The sequence below is a fragment of the Oncorhynchus kisutch genome, linkage group LG21, assembly GCF_002021735.2.
Source record: "Oncorhynchus kisutch isolate 150728-3 linkage group LG21, Okis_V2, whole genome shotgun sequence".
Lineage (NCBI taxonomy): Eukaryota > Metazoa > Chordata > Actinopteri > Salmoniformes > Salmonidae > Oncorhynchus > Oncorhynchus kisutch.
This window is the reverse complement of record NC_034194.2, coordinates 19,949,459-19,975,403: the sequence shown is the minus strand read 5'-3', so window position 1 is coordinate 19,975,403 and position 25,945 is coordinate 19,949,459. Positions and strand designations below refer to the sequence as shown.

Sequence of the window (25,945 nt, the reverse complement as noted above, 5' to 3'; positions counted from 1 at the left end):
GTTGGAGTCATGAAACCTTGTTTTTCAACCACAAGGCTACCAAATACTAATTGAGTGTATGTAAACTTCTGACCCATTGGGAATGTGATGAAAGAAATAAAAGTAGAAATAAATAATTCTCTCTACTATTATTCTGACATTTCACATCCTTACAATAACGTGGTGATCCTAACTGACCTAAGACGGGGAGTTTTTACTATGATTAAATGCCAGGAATTGTGAAAAACTGAGTATAAATGTATGAGGGCATAAACTGGGTCAAGACGCCAGCAGAGTAAGTAGACCTTCATGTAGTAAAATAAATGTTACAAATAAATAAATAAATAAATAAAAGACCTACAACACTTTTAAAAGCACATTACTGAACACTAGTGAGACTCATGTCACCTACGGTGGGCCGACAGTATATTTAATCCCGATAAAACTTGTTGCAACTAAAATGTAGTTGAAATAAGCATCTGCATGTTTGCCTGGCATGGATCGTTCGTCGCCATCTTCAACCCCGCCAATGCCGCCTGATTCTCTGCCAATGACGTGACTCTCAGCCAATAATTACATTTAGAGGATTGGAGAAATCTAAATTCATATCTAAGGGGCATTTTACGTTAGGGCAAATTTGCTCTTTGAGAATATCTAAGGGTCTTTTAATATAATTATAATGCAGGGTTAATAATAATAACAATAATAATGATAGCTTTGTAAATAAGGATGCATAATGAAAAGAAAATTACATGTGCAAAAGATGGTGGTATATATTTGTAACCAATTTTGGTCTTCAATGCGGGGCCAATAGACAAGTTCCTTGTTTTATTTATTTTATAACTGAAAGTGAAACCAACTTTCTATGGCTTTAAAAAATATATATATATATTTTGGAGATTATTTTATTTCAAATAACTGAAAGTGAGCAATTGTAAAGTGGGGTGGCAGGTAGCCTAGTGGTTAGAGAGCTGGGCCAGTAACTGAAAGGTTGCTAGATTGAATCTGTGAGCAGACAAGGTACAAATCTGTTGTTCTGCCCCTGAACAAGGCAATTAACCCACTGCTCCTAGGCTGTCATTGTAAATAAGAATTTATTCTTAACTGACTTGCCTAGTTAAATAAAAGGACATTCTTGAACATGCGGTGAGACATTCTTCTCTTCTTCCTAATTTGTAAATGTAGCCAGTTTGATATTTAGATGATTAATTTCTGATTTTAGCTGGAGAGAAACCAAAAGCCCACCGTGCCTATTTTTGGGAAAATCGGCAGTCCACATGTCAAGTGAAATTTCCCCATTGAGTTAAATAGAGTTCAGTGTGTCAAATCGGAGGGCCTGTTGTCCGGACCTCTGCAGCCTCTATGAGGGTGCCACAAGGTTCAATTCTCGGGCTGACTATTTTCTCTGTAAATATTAATGATGTCGCTCTTGCTGCTGGTGATTCTCTGATCCACCTCTACGCAGACAACACCCTTCTGTATACATCTGGCCCTTCTTTAGACACTGTGCTAACAAACCCCCAAACGAGATTCAACGCCATACAACACTCCTTCCGTGGCCTCCAACTGCTCTTAAATGCTAGTAAAACTAAGTGCATGCTCTTCAACCGATTGCTGCCCGCACCCTTTACAAAATAGCCCCAACACTCTACTCAGCAAATTGGATGTAGTCTATCACAGTGCCATCCGTTTTATCACCAAAGCCCCATATACCACCCACCACTGCGACCTGTATGCTCTCGTTGGCTGGCCCTCACTACATATCCGTCGCCAAACCCACTGGCTCCAGATCATCTATACGTCTTTGCTATGTAAAGCCCCGCCTTATCTCAGCTCACTAGTCACCATAGCAACACCCAACCGTTGCACGCGCTCCAGCAGGTATATTGCACTGGTCATCTCCAAAGCCAACACTTCCTTTGGCCGCCTTGCCTTCCAGTTCTCTGCTTCCAATGAAATTAACGAATTGCAAAAATCTCTGAAGCTGGAGTCTTATACCTCCCTCTCTAAGCATCAGCTGTCTGAGCAGCTTACCGATCACTGTACCTGTAAATAGTACACCGACTACCTCATCCCCATATTATTACTTATCCTCTTGCTATTTTGCACCCCAGTATCTCTACTTGCACATCATCATCTGCATATCTATCACTCCAGTTTTAATGCTAAATTGTAATTATTTTTGCCTCTAGGGCCTATTTATTGCCTTACCTCCCTGTTCTTCTACATTTGCACACACTGTACATAGATTTTTCTATTTTTCTTTTCTTTTGTGTGTTTGACTGTATGTTTGTTTATGTTTAATTTATCTTGGCCAGTTCGCAGTTGTAAATGAGAACTTGTTCTCAACTGGCCTACCTGGTTAAATAAAGATGATTATTTTTAATTTTTTTGGTATTTACCCAAGTTCTCTCTTAACTCCAGGACCACCAACAGTTTTTGTGGTTGTTGCCTGATGCAGGACTCTAGTGCCAGAGGAGAGACTCTCAGACTGAAAACGCCTCCATTAATTGCCACAGTTTAGACTACCGATAGATCAGCGTTCTAACTCCACCTTGTGATGGTGTGGTGCAATGACAGAATGCCACCATCTACCACTAACGGTCACGGCATAAGCTCAAAACTTTTCAAGGAAGAACCACTGTACCTCTGCTGCAGAGGACAAGTTCATTATAGTTATCTGCAGCTCAGATTGCAGCCCAAATAAATGCTTCACAGAGTTCAAGTAACAGACACATCTCAACATCAACTGTTCAGAGGAGACTGCTTGAATCAGGCCTTCAAGGTCGAATTGCTGCAAAGAAACCACTACTAAAGGACACCAATAAGAAGAAGAGACTTGCTTGGGCCAAGTCACATGAGCAATGGACATTAGACCAGTGGAAATCTGTCCTTTGGTCTGATGAGGCCAAATGTAAGATTTTTGGTTCCAACCGCGGTGTCTTTGTGAAACGCAGAGTAGGTGAACGAATGATCTCCGCATGTGTGGTTCCCACTGTGAAGCATGGAGGAGGTGTGATGGTGTGGGGGTACTTTGCTGGTGACACTGTCTGTGATTTATTTAGATTTCAAGGCACACTTAACCAGCATGGCTACCACAGCATTCTGCAGCAATATGCCATCTTATCTGATTTGTGTTTAGTGGGACTATAATTTGTTTTCAACAGGACAATGACCCAACACACCTCCAGGCTGTGTAAGGGCTATTTGACCAAGAAGGAGAGTAATGGGAGTGCTGCATCAGAAAGAAGGAGAGTAATGGAGAGCTGCATCAGAAGACCTGGCCTCCACAATCACCCGACCTCAACCCAATTGAGATGGTTTGGAATGAGAGTGAAGGAATGAGAGTTTGGACTGCAGAGTGAAGAAAAAGCAGCCAACAAGTGCTCAGCATATGTGGGAACTCCTTCAAGACTGTTAGAAAAGCATTCCTCATGACGCTGGTTGAGAGAATGCAAAGATGTGTAAAGCTGTCATCAAATCAAAGGGTGGCTACTTTGAAGAATCTCAAACATAAAATATATTTTGATTTGTTTAACACTTGTTTGGTTACTACATGATACCGCATGCGTTAGTTCATAGTTTGGATGTCTTCACTATTATTCTGCAATGTCAAACATAGTAAAAATAAAGAAAAACCCTTGAATGAGTAGGTGTGTCCAAACTTTTTATTGGTGATTTAAGGCCTACTGGCCAGGCTCCAGTCCTACCTCGGTGTCTTTTACTGTTTAGACATTTTATTGACAGGGGGGGACAAAGGAATGTGTGTATATGTTCAGCCTGCATCTAGGCAACCTATAACACCACTCCAATGGCATCAGCTGACAATCTGTGTTCAGTGCATGTGTGGGGTACGATATGACCTTTCTGGACCTTTTCTGACCCGTCTTATGATGGTCTGCTCAAAAATGTCCTGTATAGATCTGTGATCAACAACAATAAGCTTTATACACATAGACTTTCAAAAGTGAAATCAATCACGTCTAAAGGCATGATACACAGTGACACATACTTGCCAGGATGACCATGTCCATGCCCCAGAATATACTCATGATCCAGCCCACCATGACGATGGCCGTGAGGATCTGGATGAAGGCTGCTGCGATGTTCAGCCAGAACACACAGCACATGTGGCGGTCGGGCAGGTCCGTCCGCGCTCCACACAGCACCGTGAAGGCCGACACGAATGTACCTGCGGAGAGAAGACGCAGGTGTAAAGGCGCACGGACACACACACACACACACACACAAAATATTAGGACTCTGATGATCAAAGAGAGAGGGAACAGGTCAAAGGAAGTTTCAAATACAATATTAATTCACATGCAGCAGTGCAACACTATGTAAACTGACTTATGGCCCAAAACATTGTCCAGTCAATTAGGAAAAAGTTCAATAATACGCTTGAAGTATACCACAGCTGGTTTACTCTGTTGAGGTCAATGGAGGCAGTATAGTGAGCATGTTTGTGCCTATGGTGATCTGAACCAAACCTCATACAGGGTCATTTATTTGAAGTGTTTCCAGAATCTGAACTATTCTCAATGGTTAAATGCCAGGCCTCTAAATCAATGTTACTTTCGCAAAAAAAAAAAAAAAAAAACATCCAAAGGAAGTGAACAAATAAATATTCTCCCATTTTCCCACTATGTTTAATTTGAATCTGGCTTATCAAATGAGACATACAATTAATCATACTGGAGATTCCAACGAGACACAGAGTAAGTACACTGCCAGAGATCTGCCTCCCTTTCCCTTTAAAACGGGCCAATCAGGCTAAGAATAGCCTCCACATTTCCTTTGTAGGCAGATAAACATGATTTACAGGGAAAGAGCTCAACAATCAACAGACAGCAGCAAGGGACTAGCAGTCCTTGTGTTCACTGTTCCTGTGCCAAGTTTGGCTTGTTCAGATGAGACCATTTCATAATTGCATCAGAATGGTAGGTTCAATTTTACACAACATCTAATTTAGGAGAACTATACTTAACAGACTTGTGAAATGCTCTTTAATTGATTGATATAAGGATTTCATCCAAATAATTTAGAGGGTTATGTATGTGAGAATAAACATGACAGATCAGTTGATTTCAGACTGACTTGACAAGCTGCTTAATTGCTGTCCTTTTCAGATCAAGGTTATATCCTACTGGAAATTCGTCCATACCATACTGATCTAGAGATAATCAAATTATGCCATGGTGAGAGATGATGCAAAATTGTCTCCTCTCAGTAATTATAAATATGAACAACAAATCCTCTGACAGGCCCAGTGCAGCCAAAAACAAGATTTTCCTGTGTTTTATATACTCTATAATGTACCCCCCACGACCAGAAACTGCACCTAGCCTCAAAACAACCCTTTTTATCCCTTTTGTTTTACACTGCTGCTACTTGCTGTTTATCTATGCATAGTCACTTTACCCCTACCTACATGTACAAATTACCTCAACTAACCTGTACCCCCGCAGTGTTGACATGGTACCGGTACCCCTGTATATAGCCTCGTTATTTTTATTTTATTGTGTCATTTTTTACTTTAGTTAATTTTGTAAATATTTTCTTAACTCCATTTCCTTAAAACTGCATTGTTGGTTAATCTCAGTAAGGTCTACTCCTGTTGTATTCGGAGCATGTGACAGATACAATTTGATTTGTTTTGATTAGATTTAATTAGTACAGGCCAATTCCACATACCATACAATTCAATGCACGAGGACTACTTTTAACAATTTTCACAGAAAACTTTGCATCTGCACTGCTTAAGTAAATATGCTTTTGTCAAACTTTCAGTGGACATTTTTAAAAGTAGTCCTTGTGCATAGAGTTATATGGTTTGTTAAAATTTGCAATCATTGGTGTTTTGTTTGGAATACATTTTAAAGTGAGAAATCTCAGTGTCAGCATCACTGTTACCATGGAATTGCCCTACAGCATGTGGTCACAGATAGTAAGAGCTTTCTGCAATGACACTTATAATAACATACATCGTTAAAGCTGTCATTAGAACAAAACATTCGGGGTGGCAGGTAGCCTAGTGGTTAGAGTGTTGGACTAGTAACTGAAAGGTTGCTAGATCAAATCCCTGAGCTGACAAGGTACAAATATTTTGTTCTGTCCCTGAACAAGGCAGTTAACCCACTGCCCGCCATTGTTGGAAATTATAATTTTTTCTTAACTGACTTTCCTAGTCAAATAAAATAGGTAAAGACAAGAAACACAAATAAAAGTCCAACCACTGTTGGTGGAATTTCAATCAATAATCTTTGTCACACTGTTTCGCTTGTCTCCACCCCCTCCAGGTGTTGCCCATTATCCTGTGTTTGTCTGTTGCCAGTGTGTCTTGTCAAGCCTACCAGTGTTTTTCTCTCTAGTCCCTGTTTTCTAGTTTTCCCAGATTTGACTATTCTGCCTGCCCTGACCCTGAGCCTTCCTGCCATTCTGTACCTTTCGGACTCTGCTCTGGATTACTGGTCTGAGTCTGCCTGCCCTTCACCTGTCATTTGCTCCCTGTTTTTGTAATAAACTTTTGTAACTGTCTGCATCTGGTTCTTATCCTGAGGTCTGATAGTACGAACTGGTGATGACTGACCCTGCAGACTCAGACCAGCTCCGCAACGCCATCTCCTCCCATGGAGCCACCATTAAGAGACATGAGGAGATACTCAGAGGTCTTATGGACTGATTCCAGACATTGGCAGAATGCCATGACTGTGCCTTAAATACAGTGCTGAAGCAATTCTGTGGATGATCTATGAGGCCGCCGGCCACGACAGTACCCTCCCAGCCCCCCCAGTAACACCGCTGTCAGCAGTGCGTCTCTCCAGGCCACCCCGGCTTCCCAAGAACCCCGCTTAAGTCCTCCGGAACACTTCGCTGGAGGGTCAGGAACCTGTCGGGTGTTTCTCTCCCAGTGATCCCTCATTTTCGAGCTGCAGCCCTTATCCTTCCCCTAGAGTGCTCGAAGATAGAGTATCTCATAACACTAATGTCCGGGAGGGCTCTTGCCTGGGCTACTGCGGTGTGGGAAAAACAATCTGCCGTGAGTTATCCTGGAGGAGTTCGTGGCTGTGGTGAAAAAGGTTTTTGATTCTCCGTTGTCTGGGAGAGAGGCTGCCTGGAAGTTACTTCAGCTTTGCCAAGACTCCCGCAGTGTGGCAGACTATGCGGTTAATGTCTGCGCTTTGGCTGCCGAGAGTGCCTGGAACACAGAGTTCCTGTTCGTCATATTCCTTAATATATTATCGGAGGAGGATAAGGACGAGCATGCAGCCCGGGAGCTGCCTACGGATCTCAATTGGCTCATCGCCTTGACCATCGACCGATGGGTGGCTACGGGAACAGGAGGGGGAGGAGGTCTGATTCCAGTCCCAATCGCTCGCCAAAGGATCCCACCTTGCCTCCGAGGAACTCCGGATGTCCCCGGCGTCTACGTCTCCGAGGATCCGAGCTTACCCGAGGTCCCCCGAGAGTCTCTGAGGTCTGCCGACTCACCTTTTTCCGGGCAACTTGGCAGAGCTAGGCTGTTTCCAGCCGAATGCTTATGCTGACTTAACACCCAGGGCTGTCTGTATTGCGGAACTGCCAGTCATTTTGTTTCTACCAGTCCTTTAAATAGACCAGGCTCATCAGTAGTTTATGAGTACTCTGGTATGCCACACTGTGAGTTTTTCTTCTCCACTTATTCACACCCCTCTCCATGCCAACCTGCTGTTGGGTGAGTCAGTCTAAATCTCTCTGGGTTCTCATTGACTCTGGGGCCAACGAGAGTTCCATGGACGCCACCCTGGTGTCTGAGCTGGGCATCCCCACTCAGCCCCTCTCCAGTCCCCTGGACGTTAGAGCACTGGATGGGCACTCCATAGGCAGGGTTACCCACAATACTACTCCTATCCACCTGCGTGTGTCCCGGAACCACAGTGAGTCTATACAGTTTATGCTCATCAAGTCTCCTCAGGTTCCCATGGTATTGGGGTGTTCTTGGCTCTAGCGCCACAATCCCCTTATCAACTGGACTGTGGGTACTATTGGGGGCTGGAGCCCGTTCTGCCATGCCCATCGCCTGAAGTCGGCGCAGCCTGCCTCGGGAACATCTTCCTGTGGGCTCGGAAGAAGCCTCTGACCTCTCAACTGTTCCCGTGGTGGTACCAGGATCTCTGGGAGGTTTTCAGCAAGGCCCGGGCCACTTCGTTTCTTCCGCATCAACCCTATGACTGCAGGATCAACCTTCTCCCGTGCACTACACTACGGCTGTATTTACTGTCGGGTCCGGAGACCAAGGCTATGGAGACGTGCATCGAGGACTTCCTGGCTGCAGGGGTATCCATCCTTCTGCCTCCCCCTCGGCGCCCATACATCGACTACCTGGGCCTCAATGACATCACGGTTCAAAAAAACGTTACCCGCTACCACTCATCGTATCGGCTTTCGAGCCGCTCCAGGGGACCACTATCTTCTCTAAGTAAGACCTGCAGAAGACCTTCCACCTGGTACAGTTACAGGAAGGTGACGAGTGGAAGACAGCCTTTAACACTGCTAGCGGACACTATGAATACCTGGTGATGCCACCCGGTTTGACCAATGCTCCTGCTCTGTTCCACGCCCTAGTTAATGACGTTCTCAGGGACATGTTGAACCGGTTTGTGTTCATCTACCACAACGATATCCTCATCTTTTCCCGCTCAGTTTAAAAACCCGTTCTCCATGTCCGACAAGTCCTCCAGCGTCTCCTGGAGAACCAGCTGTTTACCAAAGCCGAAATTTGCGACTTCCATTGCTCCATCATGTACTTCCTTGGATACATCATCGCTGCTGGGAATGTGCAGATGGATCTGGGAAAGGTGAGCGCTGTGGTGGATTGGCCCTAACCCACGTCCAGAGCGCAGCTGCACGTTTCAGGCAAGCTCGATGGGCCCTGTTGTTCACCCGGTTCAACTTCACCATCTCCTACTGCCCGGGGTCTAAGAATGTTAAGCTGGACGTGCTTTGACGCCGCAATTGTCCTGCTTCTACACCCTTGGACATTCTTCCTACCTCGTGCCTGGTGGCTACCCTCGTCATGGGTACAGAGAAATAGGTCCATGAGGCTCAGCGTTCCCAACCGGACCCCGGGGGGCCTGTCGGACCCTGGTCTTTGTGCGACAGCATTTTTGGTGGCCCATCATAGTTCCGGATGTCTCCGCTTTCGCCTGAACGGTCTGTGCTCAGAACTAGAGGTCGACCGATTAATCGGAATGGCCGATTAATTAGGGCCGATTAATTAGGGCCGATTGCAAGTTTTCATGACAATCGGAAATCTGTATTTTTGGGCGCCGATTTGCCGATTTATTTTCTTTTTTTCTTTTTTTAAATAGCTTTCTTTAACTAGGCAAGTCAGTTAAGAAAACATTATTATTTTCAATGACGGCCTAGGAATGGTGGGTTAACTGCCTCGTTCAGGGGCAGAACGACAGATTTTTCATCTTGTCAGCTCGGGGGATTCAATCTTGCAACCTTACAGTTAACTAGTCCAACGCAATAACGACCTGCCTCTCTCTCGTTGCACTCCACAAGGAGACTGCCTGTTACGCGAATGCGGTAAGCCAGGGTAAGTTGCTAGCTAGCATTAACCTTATCTTATAAAAAACATTCAATCATAATCACTAGTTAACTACACATGGTTGATGATATTACTAGATATTATCTAGCGTGTCCTGCGTTGCATATAATCTGACTGAGCATACAAGCATACAAGTATCTAAGTATCTGACTGAGCGGTGGTAGGCAGAAGCAGGCGCGTAAACATTCATTCAAACAGCATTTTCATGCGTTTTGCCAGCAGCTCTTCGTTGTGCGTCAAGCATTGCGCTGTTTATGACTTCAAGCCTATCAACTCCCAAGATGAGGTTGGTGTAACCGAAGTGAAATGGCTAGCTAGTTAGCGCGTGCTAATAGAGTTTCAGACGTCACTCGCTCTGAGCCTTCTAGTAGTTGTTCCCTTTGCTCTGCATGGGTAACGCTGCTTCGATGGTGGCTGTTGTCGATGTGTTGCTGGTTCGAGCCCAGGGAGGAGCGAGGAGAGGGACGGAAGCTATACTGTTACACTGGCAATACTAAAGTGCCTATAAGAACATCCAATAGTCAAAGGTATATGAAATACAAATGGTATAGAGGGAAATAGTCCTATAATTCCTATAATAACTACAACCTAAAACTTCTTACCTGGGAATATTGAAGACTAAAAGGAACCACCAGCTTTCATATGTTCTCATGTTCTGAGCAAGGAACTGAAACGTTAGCTTTCTTACATAGCACATATTGCACTTGTACTTTCATCTCCAACACTTTGTTTTTGCATTATTTAAACCAAATTGAACATGTTTCATTATTTACTTGAGGCTAAATTGATTTGATTGATGTATTATATTAAGTTAAAATAAGTGTTCATTCAGTATTGTTGTAATTGTCATTACTTAAAAAATATCTATGTAAAAAAATCGTCCGATTAATCGGTATCGGCATTGAAAAATCATAATCGGTTGATCTCTATTCAGAACAAGACCCCTCTGCCTGCCCTTGACCTGTCGTTTGCCTGCCCCCTGTTTTTGTAAACATTTTCGTTACTTCGAACTGTCTGCATTTGGGTCTTATACTGAGGTCTAATACTCCCCTCTGTTTCTGTCTCTGTTCCTGTCTCCCTCTCTCACCAAAGCCCCTTCTCACTCAACCCCCCACCCCATCCCTCCCCCGCCCACCCCAGCACAGAGTCTGTGTGAGGAGTGAGACAGGGGGATGGTGAGTGTCATCGTCCTCATGCATTAAGCCGCTGATGAATGTAATTTTCTCAAGCGTTCACACTTAGTGCCCACTGAAAAAGTGGGAGGTTAATTATCCTGTTTAGTCCTTGTTTTTTGACGACAAGAGAGAAATAGAAAACTCTCACTGCGAGTGGCCTTGGAAGGGACCACTTGTGACAGAATTAGAGGGGAACTCATCTGAGCTGAAGAAGCAGAGAGAGAGAGAGAGAGAGAGAGAGAGAGAGATGAGAGAGAGACCTTTTTAAACACTCAAACAATGTCAACAGTACTGAGCACCAATGAGTGTCTCATGTTGTTCCACACTTCAGTCCAGGTGCTAATTTGTTGGATAATCTAAAAAGCTTGTCCTTCACGATTTCAATCTAGTCGTCTGTGCTATTCAAAGCATTGTTTTTCACATTTATGATTGAACATTGTTCATGGTGTAGTTCCAGAATGATTCAAAAAGGTAATTTCCACACAACATTTAGATACCCTGTCTTTGTAAAGTAAATCTACTAATGCTCGGGTGGCACCAAATAAATTAAGAAACTCGATTCTAGCCAAAGGCCCTAAAGAGTTCACAGGCTGGTATTTACTAACCCACACAGAAACAGAAAACTGGATATGCTGAGATTGAAATAGAAAATGACCTCTGCTAAATTTAACCTTGGCTAAAAACATATTCCCCCTGCCTCACAACAACCGCCCCCCTTCCCATCCCTTCTCCAATCCCATCCCCACTCACTCACTCACTCACTCACTCACTCACTCACTCACTCACTCACTCACTCGGCCCTAGCCTTTTTTGGGGACCCAAGTGAAATTTTGTTCTGAGCATCAACAAAAAAATGCAACCACCCCGTCTCGACAATGGAGAGAAGAAAATGACATTTTGGAGTTAATTTCCTGCAATTCTACACATTATGCCATGGAATGTAGAGAACATGTTTCAGTGTTAAAGGAAGTTTGCTGCAATTCTACTCATTTTGCCATGGGGTGGCTTTTCTACTCATTTTGCCATGGGGTGGCTTTTCTACTCATTTTGCCATGGGGTGGCTTTTCTACTCATTTTGCCATGGGGTGGCTTTTCTACTCAATTTGCCATGGGGTGGCTTTTCTACTCATTTTGCCATGGGATGGCTTTTCTACTCATTTTGCCATGGGGTGGCTTTTCTACTCATTTTGCCATGGGGTGGCTTTTCTACTCAATTTGCCATGGGGTGGCTTTTCTACTCAATTTGCCATGGGGTGGCTTTTCTACTCATTTTGCCATGGGGTGGCTTTTCTACTCATTTTGCCATGGGGTGGCTTTTCTACTCATTTTGCCATGGGGTGGCTTTTCTACTCAATTTGCCATATAGTGAAGAGAAATGTTTGCAGTTTTGAATACGATATCTGAGTGAGTGTGACGAACAAAATCAATGCCCCCCCCCCCCCCTCGACGGTAATTTGACAATGGTTACTACAAGTTTAGATAGCTGGCAAGACTAATTTACCAATCTAAAAAATGTTAGCTGACATGGGCTAATTGAGTCACTGTCAGTGACTGACAACAAGAGAAAAATTGCTGATGCACAACCAAATTTCAAATTGCAACTTGTGTATTGTACTATTCTAACTCTCAACATTAAGTTGAGACCCCAACTGTTTTTCTTGAGGGGGGGGGGGGTTGGGTTAATCTGCGGGCCTAGAAAATGGGGTCCGTGGCCACCAGTTGCCCATCCCTGCTCTAGCACTAGCTGACACAGCCGATCAATCATTCACCCATGCAACCACCCCCACTTTCACTGGGCCTGCCTGCCTACCTGGGCTCAACATCTGCTCTCTCAACAGATCTGCTCTCTCATTATGGCGGTATACTACAACATCCGTGCTCTAGCTGGCTGGAGAGGGCCACATGTCAATTTGTTTGGATTATATCGCCTCCAAAAATATTGGGATAGCGTATAACTAGTGGACGGTTAACTTGCATCAAAGCAAAACCCCACATTCAGTACTGTCTGTGCCTACCTGTGTTTCTGATCCCTAGACGCTAACAAACTGTGTATGACAGTTAGATAACAGTCTCTCTCTCTCTCTCTGTGTGTGTGTGTGTGTGTGTGCGTGCGTGCGTGTGTGCGTGCGTGTATGTGTGTGCGTGTGTGCGTGTGTATGTGTGTGTGTGTGTGTGCGTGTGTGTGTGTGTCTGGCAGACGTGGGATTAGCCTTGAGGTTGGGCACATGGGAGATGTGTAGCCTGCCATGATGGCACTATTGTCAAAGTCTTTCCAGCATGCAGACCGGAAATTGAAAATGTGTGCTTAAGTGACCTCAATTTATGATTTTTATAAAATGACACAAGCTCAAGGACAAGTGCAGCATGCCCTCTGGGCATGTGACAGCAGCGCCATACAGTAGCAAGAAACACCTTTCTCCCATTGGTATTAGACCGCACTCTATCAAGGGCATGGAGCTGCTTGTTTACAATGAAGTAAACTCTAACAGGCTGACCACACCGCTAGCGTTGCGAGCGTTGCAAAATAAATGTAGAAATCTATGTTATTCAATTATTGCACCCACACTGCTTGCGTTTGCCAACGAACGTCTGCGTTGCCAAGGGCTAAAATAGAAATCAGTTATATTTCTGATGCAGATCGCGCTGCAAGTCCTGCCTCTCCCATCTCCTAATTGGTTTATAGAAGCAGCTACCCACGTGCCATCTCCTCATTGGTTATACCCACGTGGGTGACTGAAAGACGAACGAGGTCAGTGGCGGTAATGCACCTAATTTGTGAAAGTTGCCAATCGCAATATAAAGTCAAGAGAAGAAAAGGCGTGGAAGGAAGAGAGATGACTAGAAACGATTCGGTGGACCGGTTTGTGTGTGGATTAATTGGTGGAGTAGAGGACCTTGTGCATTTCAGGTAAAATAACAACTCAATGTTTATATCCCAGGACAAATTAGCTAGCAACAACACGCTAGCTAAATAGGACAAATTAGCAAGCAAGTGCAAGCTAACTAGCTAAATTGCCATGAATGTTTAATGCTTTTCGACCTGTCCTCAAATGAATATAATTGGTTCAGAGTTTGTTTTGATATTTTGTGTCGTGGTCACCTTTGGTGTGGGGGAAAAAATATATGTGCGCTCGATGGGTTCCGTGTTAGGGAGAGACTTGAACCGTCTCTGAGGTTTGATTTTAAAACATTCCCATTGAATAATAGTTCTTATTGATATTAATTTGTCAACACTCAACCAAGATCACAAATACACATGACACTGAAACAGCAGGGGTAGCCTATTGTCTACTTCTAAATAAACCCACGTTATTCTCTTTTCCAAACCAAGACACAAAGCCATTCTGGAAGTTCAGTCAACACAATTAGAGACTGGGGGAGGATATCAAGATGTCCTCATGCAGCCCGACGCTTCCTATGATGGATCTCTGCTCTTATGAATCATTTTGCGATGTCTACCCAGACCTCATTTTCCTCTGTTTTCAGTAATGGAAATGTGCATGTGTCTGGATGGAGCTGATTAAGTTGCTTCTGGGAAGGAAGGCTCACGTTTATTGCTTAGAGGGGGTTTGTCATTAATCATCCAGCACTTACTCTGACACGTCACTGTGACCACTCACCACGTACGGCAATTTGTTCTGGCCCAATGTATTTACATTTCTGATGGCCACCGGGTTTCTGTACAGTATTAAAACAGGATGGATGGTAGAGATGGAAGACGTGTGTCTGATGTTATCTTACTCTTCTAAAGGGTGAAACATCAATTCTCTGTGCTTCTGTTGGGGTGAGGACCTGTAAGCCAGCTGTGTCGCCAGACCAATGCCAAACCAAGCATCTCCATGGCATCGCTCTCTCTCTCTCTTTCATCTATCTTCTCTCTCAGTCCTAATAAAGCTTGTTTACAGTGTGTTAGATGGCCAGTACTGTACTGTAAGATATCCAATGAGTGTACAAAACCATAGGAACACATTTCTAATATTGAGTTGCACCCCCTTTTGCCCTGAGAACAGCCTCTATCTGTCGAGGCATGACCTGCAAGGTGTCGAAAGCATTCGACAGGAATGCTGGCCCATGTTAACTCCAATGCTTCCAACAGTTGTGTCAAGTTGGCTGGATGTCCTATAAGCGGTGGACCATTCGGGAAACTTTTGAGCCTGAAAAACCCAGCAGCGCTGTAGTTCTTGACACATTCAAACTGGTGCGCCTTGCACCTACTACCATACCCTGTTCAAAGGCACTTAAATATTTTGTCTTACCCATTCACCCTATGAAAGGAACACATACACAATCCATGTCTTGTCTCAAGGCTTAAACATCCTTCATTAAACAGTCTCCCCCCCTTCATCTAAACTGATTGTGAAGTGGATTTAACAAGTGACATCAATAAGGGATCATAGCTTTTACCTGGATTCACCTGGTCAGTCTATGCTATGGAAAGAGCAAAAAAATGTGTTGTACAATCAGTGTATGTCCTACTGTGTTCACTCAAGTCATGGTTCATATTCTATGCAGGTCTACCATCTTGGGTTTAAAAATGTGAGCGGTTGTTTCAGGTGTATGCAATTAGCTTTCCCTAAAACAGCCCATAATCTCCCCCTGCTATGCGTCCTACTCCTGCTGAGTGTCACCAGAAAGAAAGGCACAGCCATCCATAGAGAAGACCTTTAATGGTAGGAACAGCCTTCTGTTCTGGTAGCTCTACCTGCTGTCATGGAAACGGCAGCGTACTACGGGGAGGGAGCGCAATGGGAGTGGTACAATGGGGGCCCTGTAACCATTCAGAAGGCCTTGTGATTAAAGGAGCCAATAACAACTGCTCTGTAACAGGTTAGGGGACAGAGAGAAGCCACACATGGCCTGTTGCTTCTGTGGTTTGACTGTGGTTTTCCTACGTTGTTTTTGATGCTGCCTTTTTAATTTTATGAATCGCATTGTAATGCTTTGCCATTGTCAGAATGCTATTCTATGATGTATCCACAGAAGAAGAAAAAACACATCCTGTCCAAGGTTACAGTGGTCTACCCATTGTGTGAAAACTAATGGAGAGTGATACAGTACCTCCAACTGTCTCACTTGTTGATCAGATTATAATGGACATCCTCCAAAATACCTTCATTGTAAAAGACGGGAAGACACAAAGGTGAAGAAAGATTGAGCAAAAAATAAGAGGATTTCTTTAATTCTCCATCAAGACCAATAATTAGAACTAATTGTTCTTTCAAATATACTGTGTTTACGTTTAGGGAGCTTCATGTAGCCTACAATGAAAACAGGAGGATGTCTGAACAGTTAAAAAACAGATACCAAAGTCCAATTTTCCATTGGCATATCTTTGAAGGGTATTCCTACGACTAGTCATTGATCTTGAAACGGAATTCAATTTGGACCAGCCTCGCCAAACAGATAAGGACCACATGGGACGAAAGCCAATGCTATTTCCCTCAACCAATGAATCCCCATCCCTCTGTCCACAGTCCCAGTCACACTATCTGGTCTCACTCTAAAGGTAGCCTAATTTCTCTCTCTAGAAAGCTGCTGGTGAGAGGTGCTGACAAACAAGCTAGCAGATATTTATTTATTTCGTCAGTTCAGCAGAGGATTTTTTTATATATTTCTTTCAATTATAGCCGTATCAAATCCAGTGCCAATTAACGAGAGTTCATTTAACTTAATTTGGCACACAGCACATGCCACTAGCAATTACAGTAAACACAAGGAGAGGGTGTGTTAGATATGGCTCACTGACTGTAGAGGGGAGGAGATGTCTCTTTGTATTTAGCACTCAGCTACTGTACATTACTACTTTCTATCCGCTCTCTGTTCCTCATCTCAGGTGCTGACTTCACAGGCGCCCAACCTGACCAGTCAGAATCTGGCCCTAAGAAATATCCCTCCTTCCTAATAAAACAAAAAGCTGCTACTTAAAAACAGCTTTGCCCAGCACCTGTGAATGCATTTATTTTCTCTCAGTCGTGGGACTAGTGGAAATCCCAGCTGACGTGATGGCCTTGCAGGGTTGAGGAAGTGTGATGCTGTTTCAGTGTAAATAGGCTGATGAGACAGCAACACTAGCCAGGGTATAGGTCAAACCAAAAAATCAAGAATAAGACTGGTGATTGGACAAAACCTGAAGAGACATGGTAGTCACACAGAACCCTGAGCTGCTGCTGGGTGACATGGGAACTGGGAAGGCCTGTTGGCAACTGGCAGTCTCACCCGCAACACTCAGTATAGCCAGTCCGGACTGAGAAGGGAGGAAAGCTCTTTTTCACTGGTGTGGATGGCCAGATGATGGACCAGACCACCCCACCCCACCCCTCGGGTTCCTGGGTGGCACAACGGTCTAAGGCACTGCATCTCAGTGCTTGAGACGTCACCACAGACACCCTGGTTCGAATCCAGGCTGAATCACAACTGGCTGTGATTGGGACTCCCATAGGGCGGTGCACAATTGGCCCAGCGTAGCCCTGGTTTGGCCGGTGTAGACCGTCATTGTAAATAAAAATGTGTTCTTAACTGACTTGTCTAGGTTAAAAAATAATACAAAAATACTAGAAAGAATTTAAAAAATTTTTTTTTAAATACTAATAAAAACCACAAAAAATATAAAGAATTACATCTGGGCCAGCCAGGAACACAATGACATTGGGACACTGGGATGCCACGGATATGCCACATGGAGAGACACATTTATAGTGTTACACACTCAGTACTATAGACTCCCTAGGCCTAGTCCCCACAAAGACAGCCCAAAGAGGACAAGTCATAGTACTCGGGCCATGGATAGTGTCACATAAAAGGGCAATCAATAACTGTGGTCAATAACCATGGATACATGAATCTGAAAGGAATCTAAGAAAGACTGTGTGTAGCTCCGTCTGGCTCTATTGAAACAGATACTGAATAGAAATACTGTATGATCAAATAATAACAGTGACTCAGTCAGTGAATGGCACTGGCAGTGAACAGCAGAGTAGGCCTAGTTCACTTTTCTAACAAGGGCCGAGCAGCTCCTGGCTCCTCTCCTTTCAGATGTGCCTGCTATGAAAGGGATATGTGGGGCCTGGGCTCCACAGGATTCATTAGGTTTAGGGCAGGATAGTGTGGAGATCAATGTTATGCTGAAAATGGAAATCACTACTATACAGATCCCATTACTGACTCCCATTAGATCCTCTAACTCCGTGGTCCAGGTTAGTGGTCGAGCGATTACGATTTTTCGACGCCGATATCGATACCGATTATTGGAGGACCATAAAAAGCTGATACCGATTAATCGGACGATTTTTCAAAATGTATTTGTAATAATGACAATTACAACAATACTGAATGAACACATATTTTAACTTAATATAATACATCAATAAAATCAATTTAGCCTCAAATAAATAATGAAACATGTTCAATTTGGTTTAAATAATGCAAAAGCAAAGTGTTGGAGAAGAAAGTAAAAGTGCAATATGTGCTATGTAAGAAAGCTAACGTTTAAGTTCCTTGCTCAGAACATGAGAAGAAGCTGGTGGTTCCTTTTAATATGAGTCTTCAATATTCCCAGGTAAGAAGTTTTAGGTTGTAGTTATTATAGGAATTATAGGACTATTTCTCTCTATATGATTTGTATTTCATATACCTTTGACTATTGGATGTTCTTATAGGCACTTTAGTATTGCCAGTGTAACAGTATAGCTTCCGTCCCTCTCCTCGTCGCTACCTGGGCTCGAACCAGCAACACATCGACAACAGCCACCCTCGAAGCAGTGTTACCCATGCAGAGCAAGGGGAACAACTACTCCAAGTCTCAGAGCGAGTGACGTTTGAAACGCTATTAGCGCGCACCCCGCTGACTAGCTAGCCATTTCACATCGGTTACACCAGCCTAATCTCGGGAGTTGATAGGCTTGAAGTCATAAACAGCGCAATGCTTGAAGCATTGCGAAGAGCTGCTGGCAAAATGCACGAAAGTGCTGTTTGAATTAATGCTTACGAGCCTGCTGGTGCCTACCATCGCTCAGTCAGACTGCTCTATCAAATCATTGACTTAATTATAACATAATAACACACAGAAATACGAGCTTTAGGTTATTAATATGATCGAATCCGGAAACTATCATTTCGAAAACAAAACGTTTATTCTTTCAGTGAAATACGGAACTGTATTACATGTTACATTGCACAGCCTTCATGTTACATTGCACAACCTTCAATGTTATGTCATAATTACGTAAAATTCTGGCAATATTAGTTCGCATTGAGCCAGGTGGCCAAAACCGTTGCATTTTCCCTGACTCTGCGTGCAATGAACGCAAGAGAAGTGACACAATTTCACCTGGTTAATATTGCCTGCTAACCTTTCTTTTAGCTAAATATGCAGGTTTAAAAATATATACTTCTGTGTATTGATTTTAAGAAAGCCATTGATGTTTATGGTTAGGTACACGTTGGAGCAACAACAGTCCTTTTTCGCAAATGCGCACCGCTTCGATTATATGCAATTCAGGACACGCTAGATAAACTAGTAATATCATCAACCACGTGTAACTAGTGATTATGATTGATTGATTGTTTTTTAGAAGATAAGTTTAATGCTAGCTAGCAACTTACCTTGGCTTCTTACTGCATTCGCGTAACAGGCAGGCTCCTCGTGGAGTGCAATGAGATTGCAGGTGGTTAGAGCGTTGGACTAGTTAACTGTAAGGTTGCAAGATTGAATCCCGGAGCTGACGAGGTAAAAATCTGCCGTTCTGCCCCTGAACAAGGCAGTTAACCCACCGTTCCTAGGCTGTCATTGAAAATAAGAATTTGTTCTTAACTGACTTGCCCCGTTAAATAAAGTTGTAAAAATATAATAAAAATGTGCAAAATCGGAGTCCAAAAATACCGATTGTTATGAAAACTTTTTTATTTTATTTCACCTTTTATTTAACCAGGTAGGCTAGTTGAGAACAAGTTCTCATTTGCAACTGCGACCTGGCCAAGATAAAGCATAGCAGTGTGAACAGACAACACAGAGTTAGACATGGAGTAAACAATTAACAAGTCAATAACACAGTAGAAAAAAGTGCATTGTGTGCAAAAGGCATGAGGAGGTAGGCGAATAATTACAATTTTGCAGATTAACACTGGAGTGATAAATGATCAGATGGTCATGTACAGGTAGAGATATTGGTGTGCAAAAGAGAAATTTGAGATCGGCCCTAATTAATCGGCCATTCCGATTAATCGCCCGACCTCTAGTCCAGATAGTGTACAGTGGCATCCGTACAAAGACATAGACATGCATAGAGGGAACTCCAAATGGGACCTATTGCCAGCCCAGCATCGCCTCTTGACAATTAGGAGATGAGGAAGAGTTGAAGATAACGGAGGAGAGAGAAGAAGGGCATATAAAACCAAATTGCAAAATCCATATTAAACAGCAGTGTTGCAATTACTGAGACTCTAGGGAGGAAGCATCTGACTGAGATTCTCAATGAATTCATCTTAATAGATGTAAAGAGATGAAGGGGAGTAATAGTTTGCTGATGAAATGTCTTTCTAATGTATATTATGTATCACTATTATGATATGTGTATTAATGATTTACACTATATATACACAAAAGTATGTGGACACCCCTTCAAATTAGTGGATTCGGGCTATTTCGCAAACTCCCGTTTCTGACAGGTGTATAAAATCAAGCACAGTCATGCAGTCTCCATAAACAAACATTGGCAGTAGAATGGCCTTACTGAGAGCTCAGTGACTTTCAAAGTGGCACCGTCATAGAATGTCACCTTCACAACAAGTCAGTTTGTCAAGTTTCTTCCCTGCTAGAGCTGCCCCAGTCAACTGTAAGGGCTGTTATTGAGAAGTGAAAATGTCTCGGAGTAGCAACGGGTCAGCCGCGAAGTGGTAGGACACACAAGCTCACAGAACCGGACCACCGAGTGCTGAAGTGCGTAAAAATACATCTCTCCTCGGTTGCAACACTCACTACCGAGTTCCAAACTGCGTCTGTAAGCAACGTCAGCCCAAGAACTGTTCGTCGGGAGTTTCATGAAATGGGTTTCCATGGCCGAACAGCCGCACACAAGCCTAAGATCACTATGCGCAGTGCCAAGCGTCGGCTGGAGTGGTGTAAAGCTCACTGCCATTGGACTCTGGAGCAGTGGAAACCCTCTGGAGTGATGCATCCAGATGCCAGGAGAATGCTACCTGCACCAATGCATAGTGCCAACTGTAAAGTTTTGTGGAGGAGGAATAATGGTCTGGGGCTGTTTTTCATGGTTCGGGCTAGGCCCCTTAGGGAAATCTTAACGCTACAGCATATAATGACATTCTAGACAATTCTGTGCTTCCAACTTTGTGGTAACAGTTTGGGGAAGGCCCTTTCCTGTTTCAGCATGACAATGCCTCCATGTACAATGCGAGGTCCATAAAAAAAGGGTTTGTTGAGATCGGTGTGGAAGAACTTGACTGGCCTGCACAGAGCCCTGACCTCGACTCCATCGAACACCTTTGGGATGAATTGGAACGCCGACTGCGAGCCAGGCCTAATCGCCCAACATCACTGACCGACCTCACTAAAGCTCTTGTGGCTGAATGGAAGCAAGTCCCTGCAGCAATGTTCCAACATCTAGTGGAAAGCCTTCCCAGAAGATTGGAGGCTGTTATAGCATCAAAGGGAGGGACCAACTCCACATTAATGCCCATGATTTTGGAATGTGATGTTCGACGAGCAGGTGTCCACATGCTTTTGGTCAAGTACTGTGTCTCACAATTTGTATCACTAATTCACTTAATTGTGTATTTTGCTATTGTTTAAAGTTATAGCCTCTCAATCATGGAAGCCAGCTACCAGAGTTGACACTGGCAAAGAAGGGAACAGTTCTCCACAGAACGCTAACCTAACGTAGCAGGCGAAAAACAAACGCCTGAAACTAGTGGACATGCCCCACATTCTGGTCATGACGAGAAGAATAAAACTGTTTGGAGGTTCTCTTCTGCACTGTTCAGTAAATTTGGAGGAGTTGTTAAGATGGAGTGTCGTCTTGTTAATATTGGACACAATTTCAGAGAGCAAGCTAGCAAACCTGCAGTAGCTAGCTGCTTCCCAGATATTAGCTAGTGTTATCTAGCGATAATAGAATCTCCAACAAAGTCGACAGCATCACTATTGGTATGTGGAAGTGCCTACAAAGAAGCTAACGTAAATTCACTCACTTTTGTACATCGTACAATTGACCTTATTTTAGCGCCCCAAAAACGTCAAACTTCCAGATCAACTGTAATGTCAATACCATTGTAAAAGCACACTTTCTCCCCTTTCCAACAAAATAAATGCCATACCTAAACGCTGCCCGTTTCGGCATGATTCAAGAAGACAATGAGCCCCGTCGGGTCTTTTTAAAAATGGCGGATGGGGAAGCGAAACTAATGCGTGTTAGTGAGAAGGAGATTTTTTTTTTTTCACTCGATCTGTCCAACTTATCACCTTATCGCCTCTAAAATGTAAATAAAACACTATAACGAGTTTATATAATGTGTCATTACAGACCTATTTGAAGGTTTGTGTTGAATTTGAATCTGGTTTTTAGGACAGGGCTAAAGTTATCTTAGAAGTAAACAGCAGCTTTGAAAATGATGATCGCATGCAATGATGATGCAAAAAATGACTAGGTATTCCCCCTTACCCCCGTCACTGTCCATTTCTTGTTTTTAAAGGACGAGAGAAGTGCTACACCTGGTGGAGAGAGATTGTAAGGCAGAAATAGTTGCTTTATGCGTGCTGTACGTTACGACATGACACGTCAAGATGTAACGGAGGGTCCGTTTTTTCAACTTTTCTCCAATACTATAGAGCTATTACCATGTCGATCAACGCTTGAATAGATACCTAGTTCACACCCCTGATTTTGAAGTCAACACAGTCGCTACAGTCCCATTCGTTTTCTTTGTAGCCTCGTTTGAATGTTGCGGTTGCGCACATTTGTACGGAATGGGGTGATTTTACGTTATCCCGTGAATATTGAAAGTTTTAGTTAGAGCTTCCTCGAATACTTGCTCAGAAAGCTCAATGTTTTCCGTTTCACCAGGGACTGTAAACAGCGAGGCTCTCATCCAAAAGCGGAAGTTATGTCACAGGCTCTCCCTTGTGTTCAGAGGGCACTTTCGTTACTGCAGTTTATCTGATGTACTGCCAAAAAGACAATAGAGAAGTTACATTTTTCTAGTCCAAATAAGACACTTTAGTCATTACTTTTGTGCACAAAATAACAATTTAATTACTAAAATATTTGTTGCAGGGTCCTTTTTTTTGCACTCAGAGTGTATGAGTGCATCAAAACTGTGATGTATCATGGGTAAAACGTGACCGACTGACTGATCTACAAATAATATTGAGTAGTTATTTATGATGCAAGTTGATTTGTGGATTAGTCAGTCTCACCTTGCCTTCAAAGTGGGCTGCAATGTCGAACGCATTAACATTTTATATTAATATCAATGTCTGTCAAGGTTTTGGATGACGTCATGATGACGTCGTCGCTCCTTCGCTGCTCCATGTACGCACTGAGCGCTAGTGAGCGGACAGAGTAGTCCCAGTAAAAACTGAACTAGCAAGATGGCAGAAACCACTTGTAGTTTTATGGCCTCGCTTTTCTCTTTACTCCTACGCCCAGCAAATGTTACAACCATGTCCCAAGCATCAGTGGTGCATTCATTACGTCTTGCAACGGAAACTCTTTACAGTTTAAGAACCAACCAGAAGCAAACTGAGCAAAGGGAATGAAGGGAGCAGGGACCTACCAGAATTTGTCCAAAATAAAACAGTGTTTTGTTGCAAAACGTTTTAAGTTTGGAGTAAACAGTATCTGTTGCAAAACGTTTTCAACAGAATGGCATAATTAATACACCCCGGGTGCGCATAACGGTGAATTCAGACATTCACAAAAAATAAATAATAATACAACTACAATGATAATATAAACGAATTTGTGATGAATACAAACCTTTTCAAAATGTATGCTAATATTCAGTTCTAAGAAAAACCTAAGAAAAACAGTGTCATATTCTCACTGTATGCTTTCGACAGTTGCTACTTCACATGGTGTTATAAAAAAAAGTTGCTAAATCAAAGTGTAAACTCACCTAAACCAGGAACAAAAGTGTTGAGAAATAGGCATATTACTGCTACTGGGAATGGCATGTATGGAATAGCTGCACGCAAAGGTCCTTTCTTCTCTCTTACTTGGACCACAACTCCACTGGTCGAAGAAGTAACTCCCTTTTCATTCATATCGGTGTCTTTCTGGTCCATCTTGAGCATAAAACACGCAAAGTGTGAAATATTTATCACACTGGACGAGCACACCTCTCCAAAGATGACCAACTGAACGAAGTGGACTGATTGTGTGTGTGTGTGTGTACGAAGGTAGCACGCAAGCACCGAGTATCTGCTCCTTTACACAGTTTTGTGAACACTGGTGGACTGACTACTTACTGTAGGTTACATAGCCGGATATATTTAAAGCGGCAGTACCCTGCTTGGTGTTTCAAAATATCTACCAATTAATGCCACCGAGACACCAAGAATTAGGCAAATAATAATTATAATAATAAATAAATACAACAAACAATATTTGCTCTATTTATATTCATGTTATGGATGCACAACTAATGGCCTTTGGGTAGCAGAGAACACTGCATTTAAAACAGACATGTTCCTCTATAGCTAAACCTCTCACCTGCAGATTCACATGTGTAATAAAGTGTTGATAAATGTTGAGTACATCATGGGCTAGACAGTTCTGATTGGAGAATCGCCGTTTGCATCACAGAGCAGTGAAAAATAATATATTAAATCCAGTTTTTAGATGCTACCGCCCCACCCCCCCTTTACTTCACGTCTGCTCATTTTGCGTGACTCATTAGCCAACCCCAGACAGGTGTAAAAGCAGGGGGGAAAAAACTGAAAACATTGGATTTAATAGATTCTTGTTCACTGCTGTGCGATGCAAACGGCAATTCTCCAATCAGAACCGTCTACCGATTATGGATGTAGCTTCGAACTAAAATAATGACCTACCCAAAACAAGACACCAAACAGTCCAAAAACATAACCAAACACAACCATCCACAAACAGAACAGAAAACAAGCCCGCACAAACGCAGGCGGGCATAGAAGGCTTAAATAGCTCTGAACAAAACTCCAAACGAGAAACAGGTAAAACCAATACAGACATAACCAACAGAAAAGGAAAAGGGAATCGGTGGCAGCTAGTAGACCGTTGACGACGACCACCGAGCGCCGCCTGAACAAGAAGAGGAGCCACCTTCGGTGGAAGTCGTGACAAGCTCTGTCAGTAGGAATGGGCCACAATTCACCCAACTTATTGTGGGAAGCTTGTGGAAGGCTACCCAAAACGTTTGACCCAAGTTAAACAATTTAAAGGCAATGCTACCAAATACTAATTGAGTGTATGTAAACTTCTGACCCACTGGGAATGTGATGAAAGAAATAAAAGCTTAAATAAATCATTCTCTCTACTATTATTCTGACGTCAATAAAGTGGTGGTCCTAACTGACCTAAGACAGGGGATTTTTAATATGATTTTTACTAGGAAAAACTGAGTTGAAATGTATTTAGCTAAGGTGTATGTAAACTTCCGATTTCAACTGTAGATTCTAAAGGCTTTCCTGGTCCTTTTAAATGGCCTAGTCATCTCCCAGCCCTGTTTCTTGGCTGCTGCTTGGTAATCATGCCTGATGTTTCCAGTGGGCCCACAGATCAAAGCTGAAATTACTGGGCTGTCCTATTAAAGCTCTGTGCAGAGCCTTAGGTTTACACTGTAATTAATGGGATAATTAAGGGCAGTATGAGTCCAAATCAAGGGCACCGCCCCAGAGAGATATGAAGACAGTCATTGGATATGACTGGATGACCTCTCACTCTGACCTTAGTACAGTCCCCGTCTACCTTATTAGAAATAACCAGCGGTCTAAGGCACTGCATCGCAGTGTTGCGGCTTCACTACAGCCTGGGGTTTGATCTCACAACCGGCCGTGACCGAGAGTCCCATAGGGCGCCGCACAATTGGCCTAGTGTCGTACGGGTTAGGGGAGGGTTTGGCTGGGTGGGATCTACTTGTCTCATCGCGCTCTAGCAACTCCTAGTGGCGGGCGACTTCGGTCGCATGTTGAACGGTGTATCCT

At 43.3% G+C, this 25,945-nt stretch overlaps 1 protein-coding gene across 2 annotated transcripts in view; it reads right to left on the bottom strand.

Annotated features, from left to right (window-relative positions):
• Window positions 1-24,210, bottom strand: part of stum (stum, mechanosensory transduction mediator homolog) — a 39,245-nt gene extending 15,035 nt beyond the window's left edge. For both annotated transcript variants that reach the window (XM_020455442.2, XM_020455443.2), the window contains exons 1-2: window positions 23,881-24,210; window positions 3,992-4,171 (exon numbers count right to left, since the gene is read on the bottom strand). In XM_020455442.2, the coding sequence (XP_020311031.1) occupies window positions 3,992-4,171; window positions 23,881-24,058 (358 nt within the window). In that variant the 5' untranslated portion in view covers window positions 24,059-24,210. The remainder of the gene's footprint in view (window positions 1-3,991; window positions 4,172-23,880) is intronic.
• Between the last annotated feature and the right edge of the window lie 1,735 nt (window positions 24,211-25,945).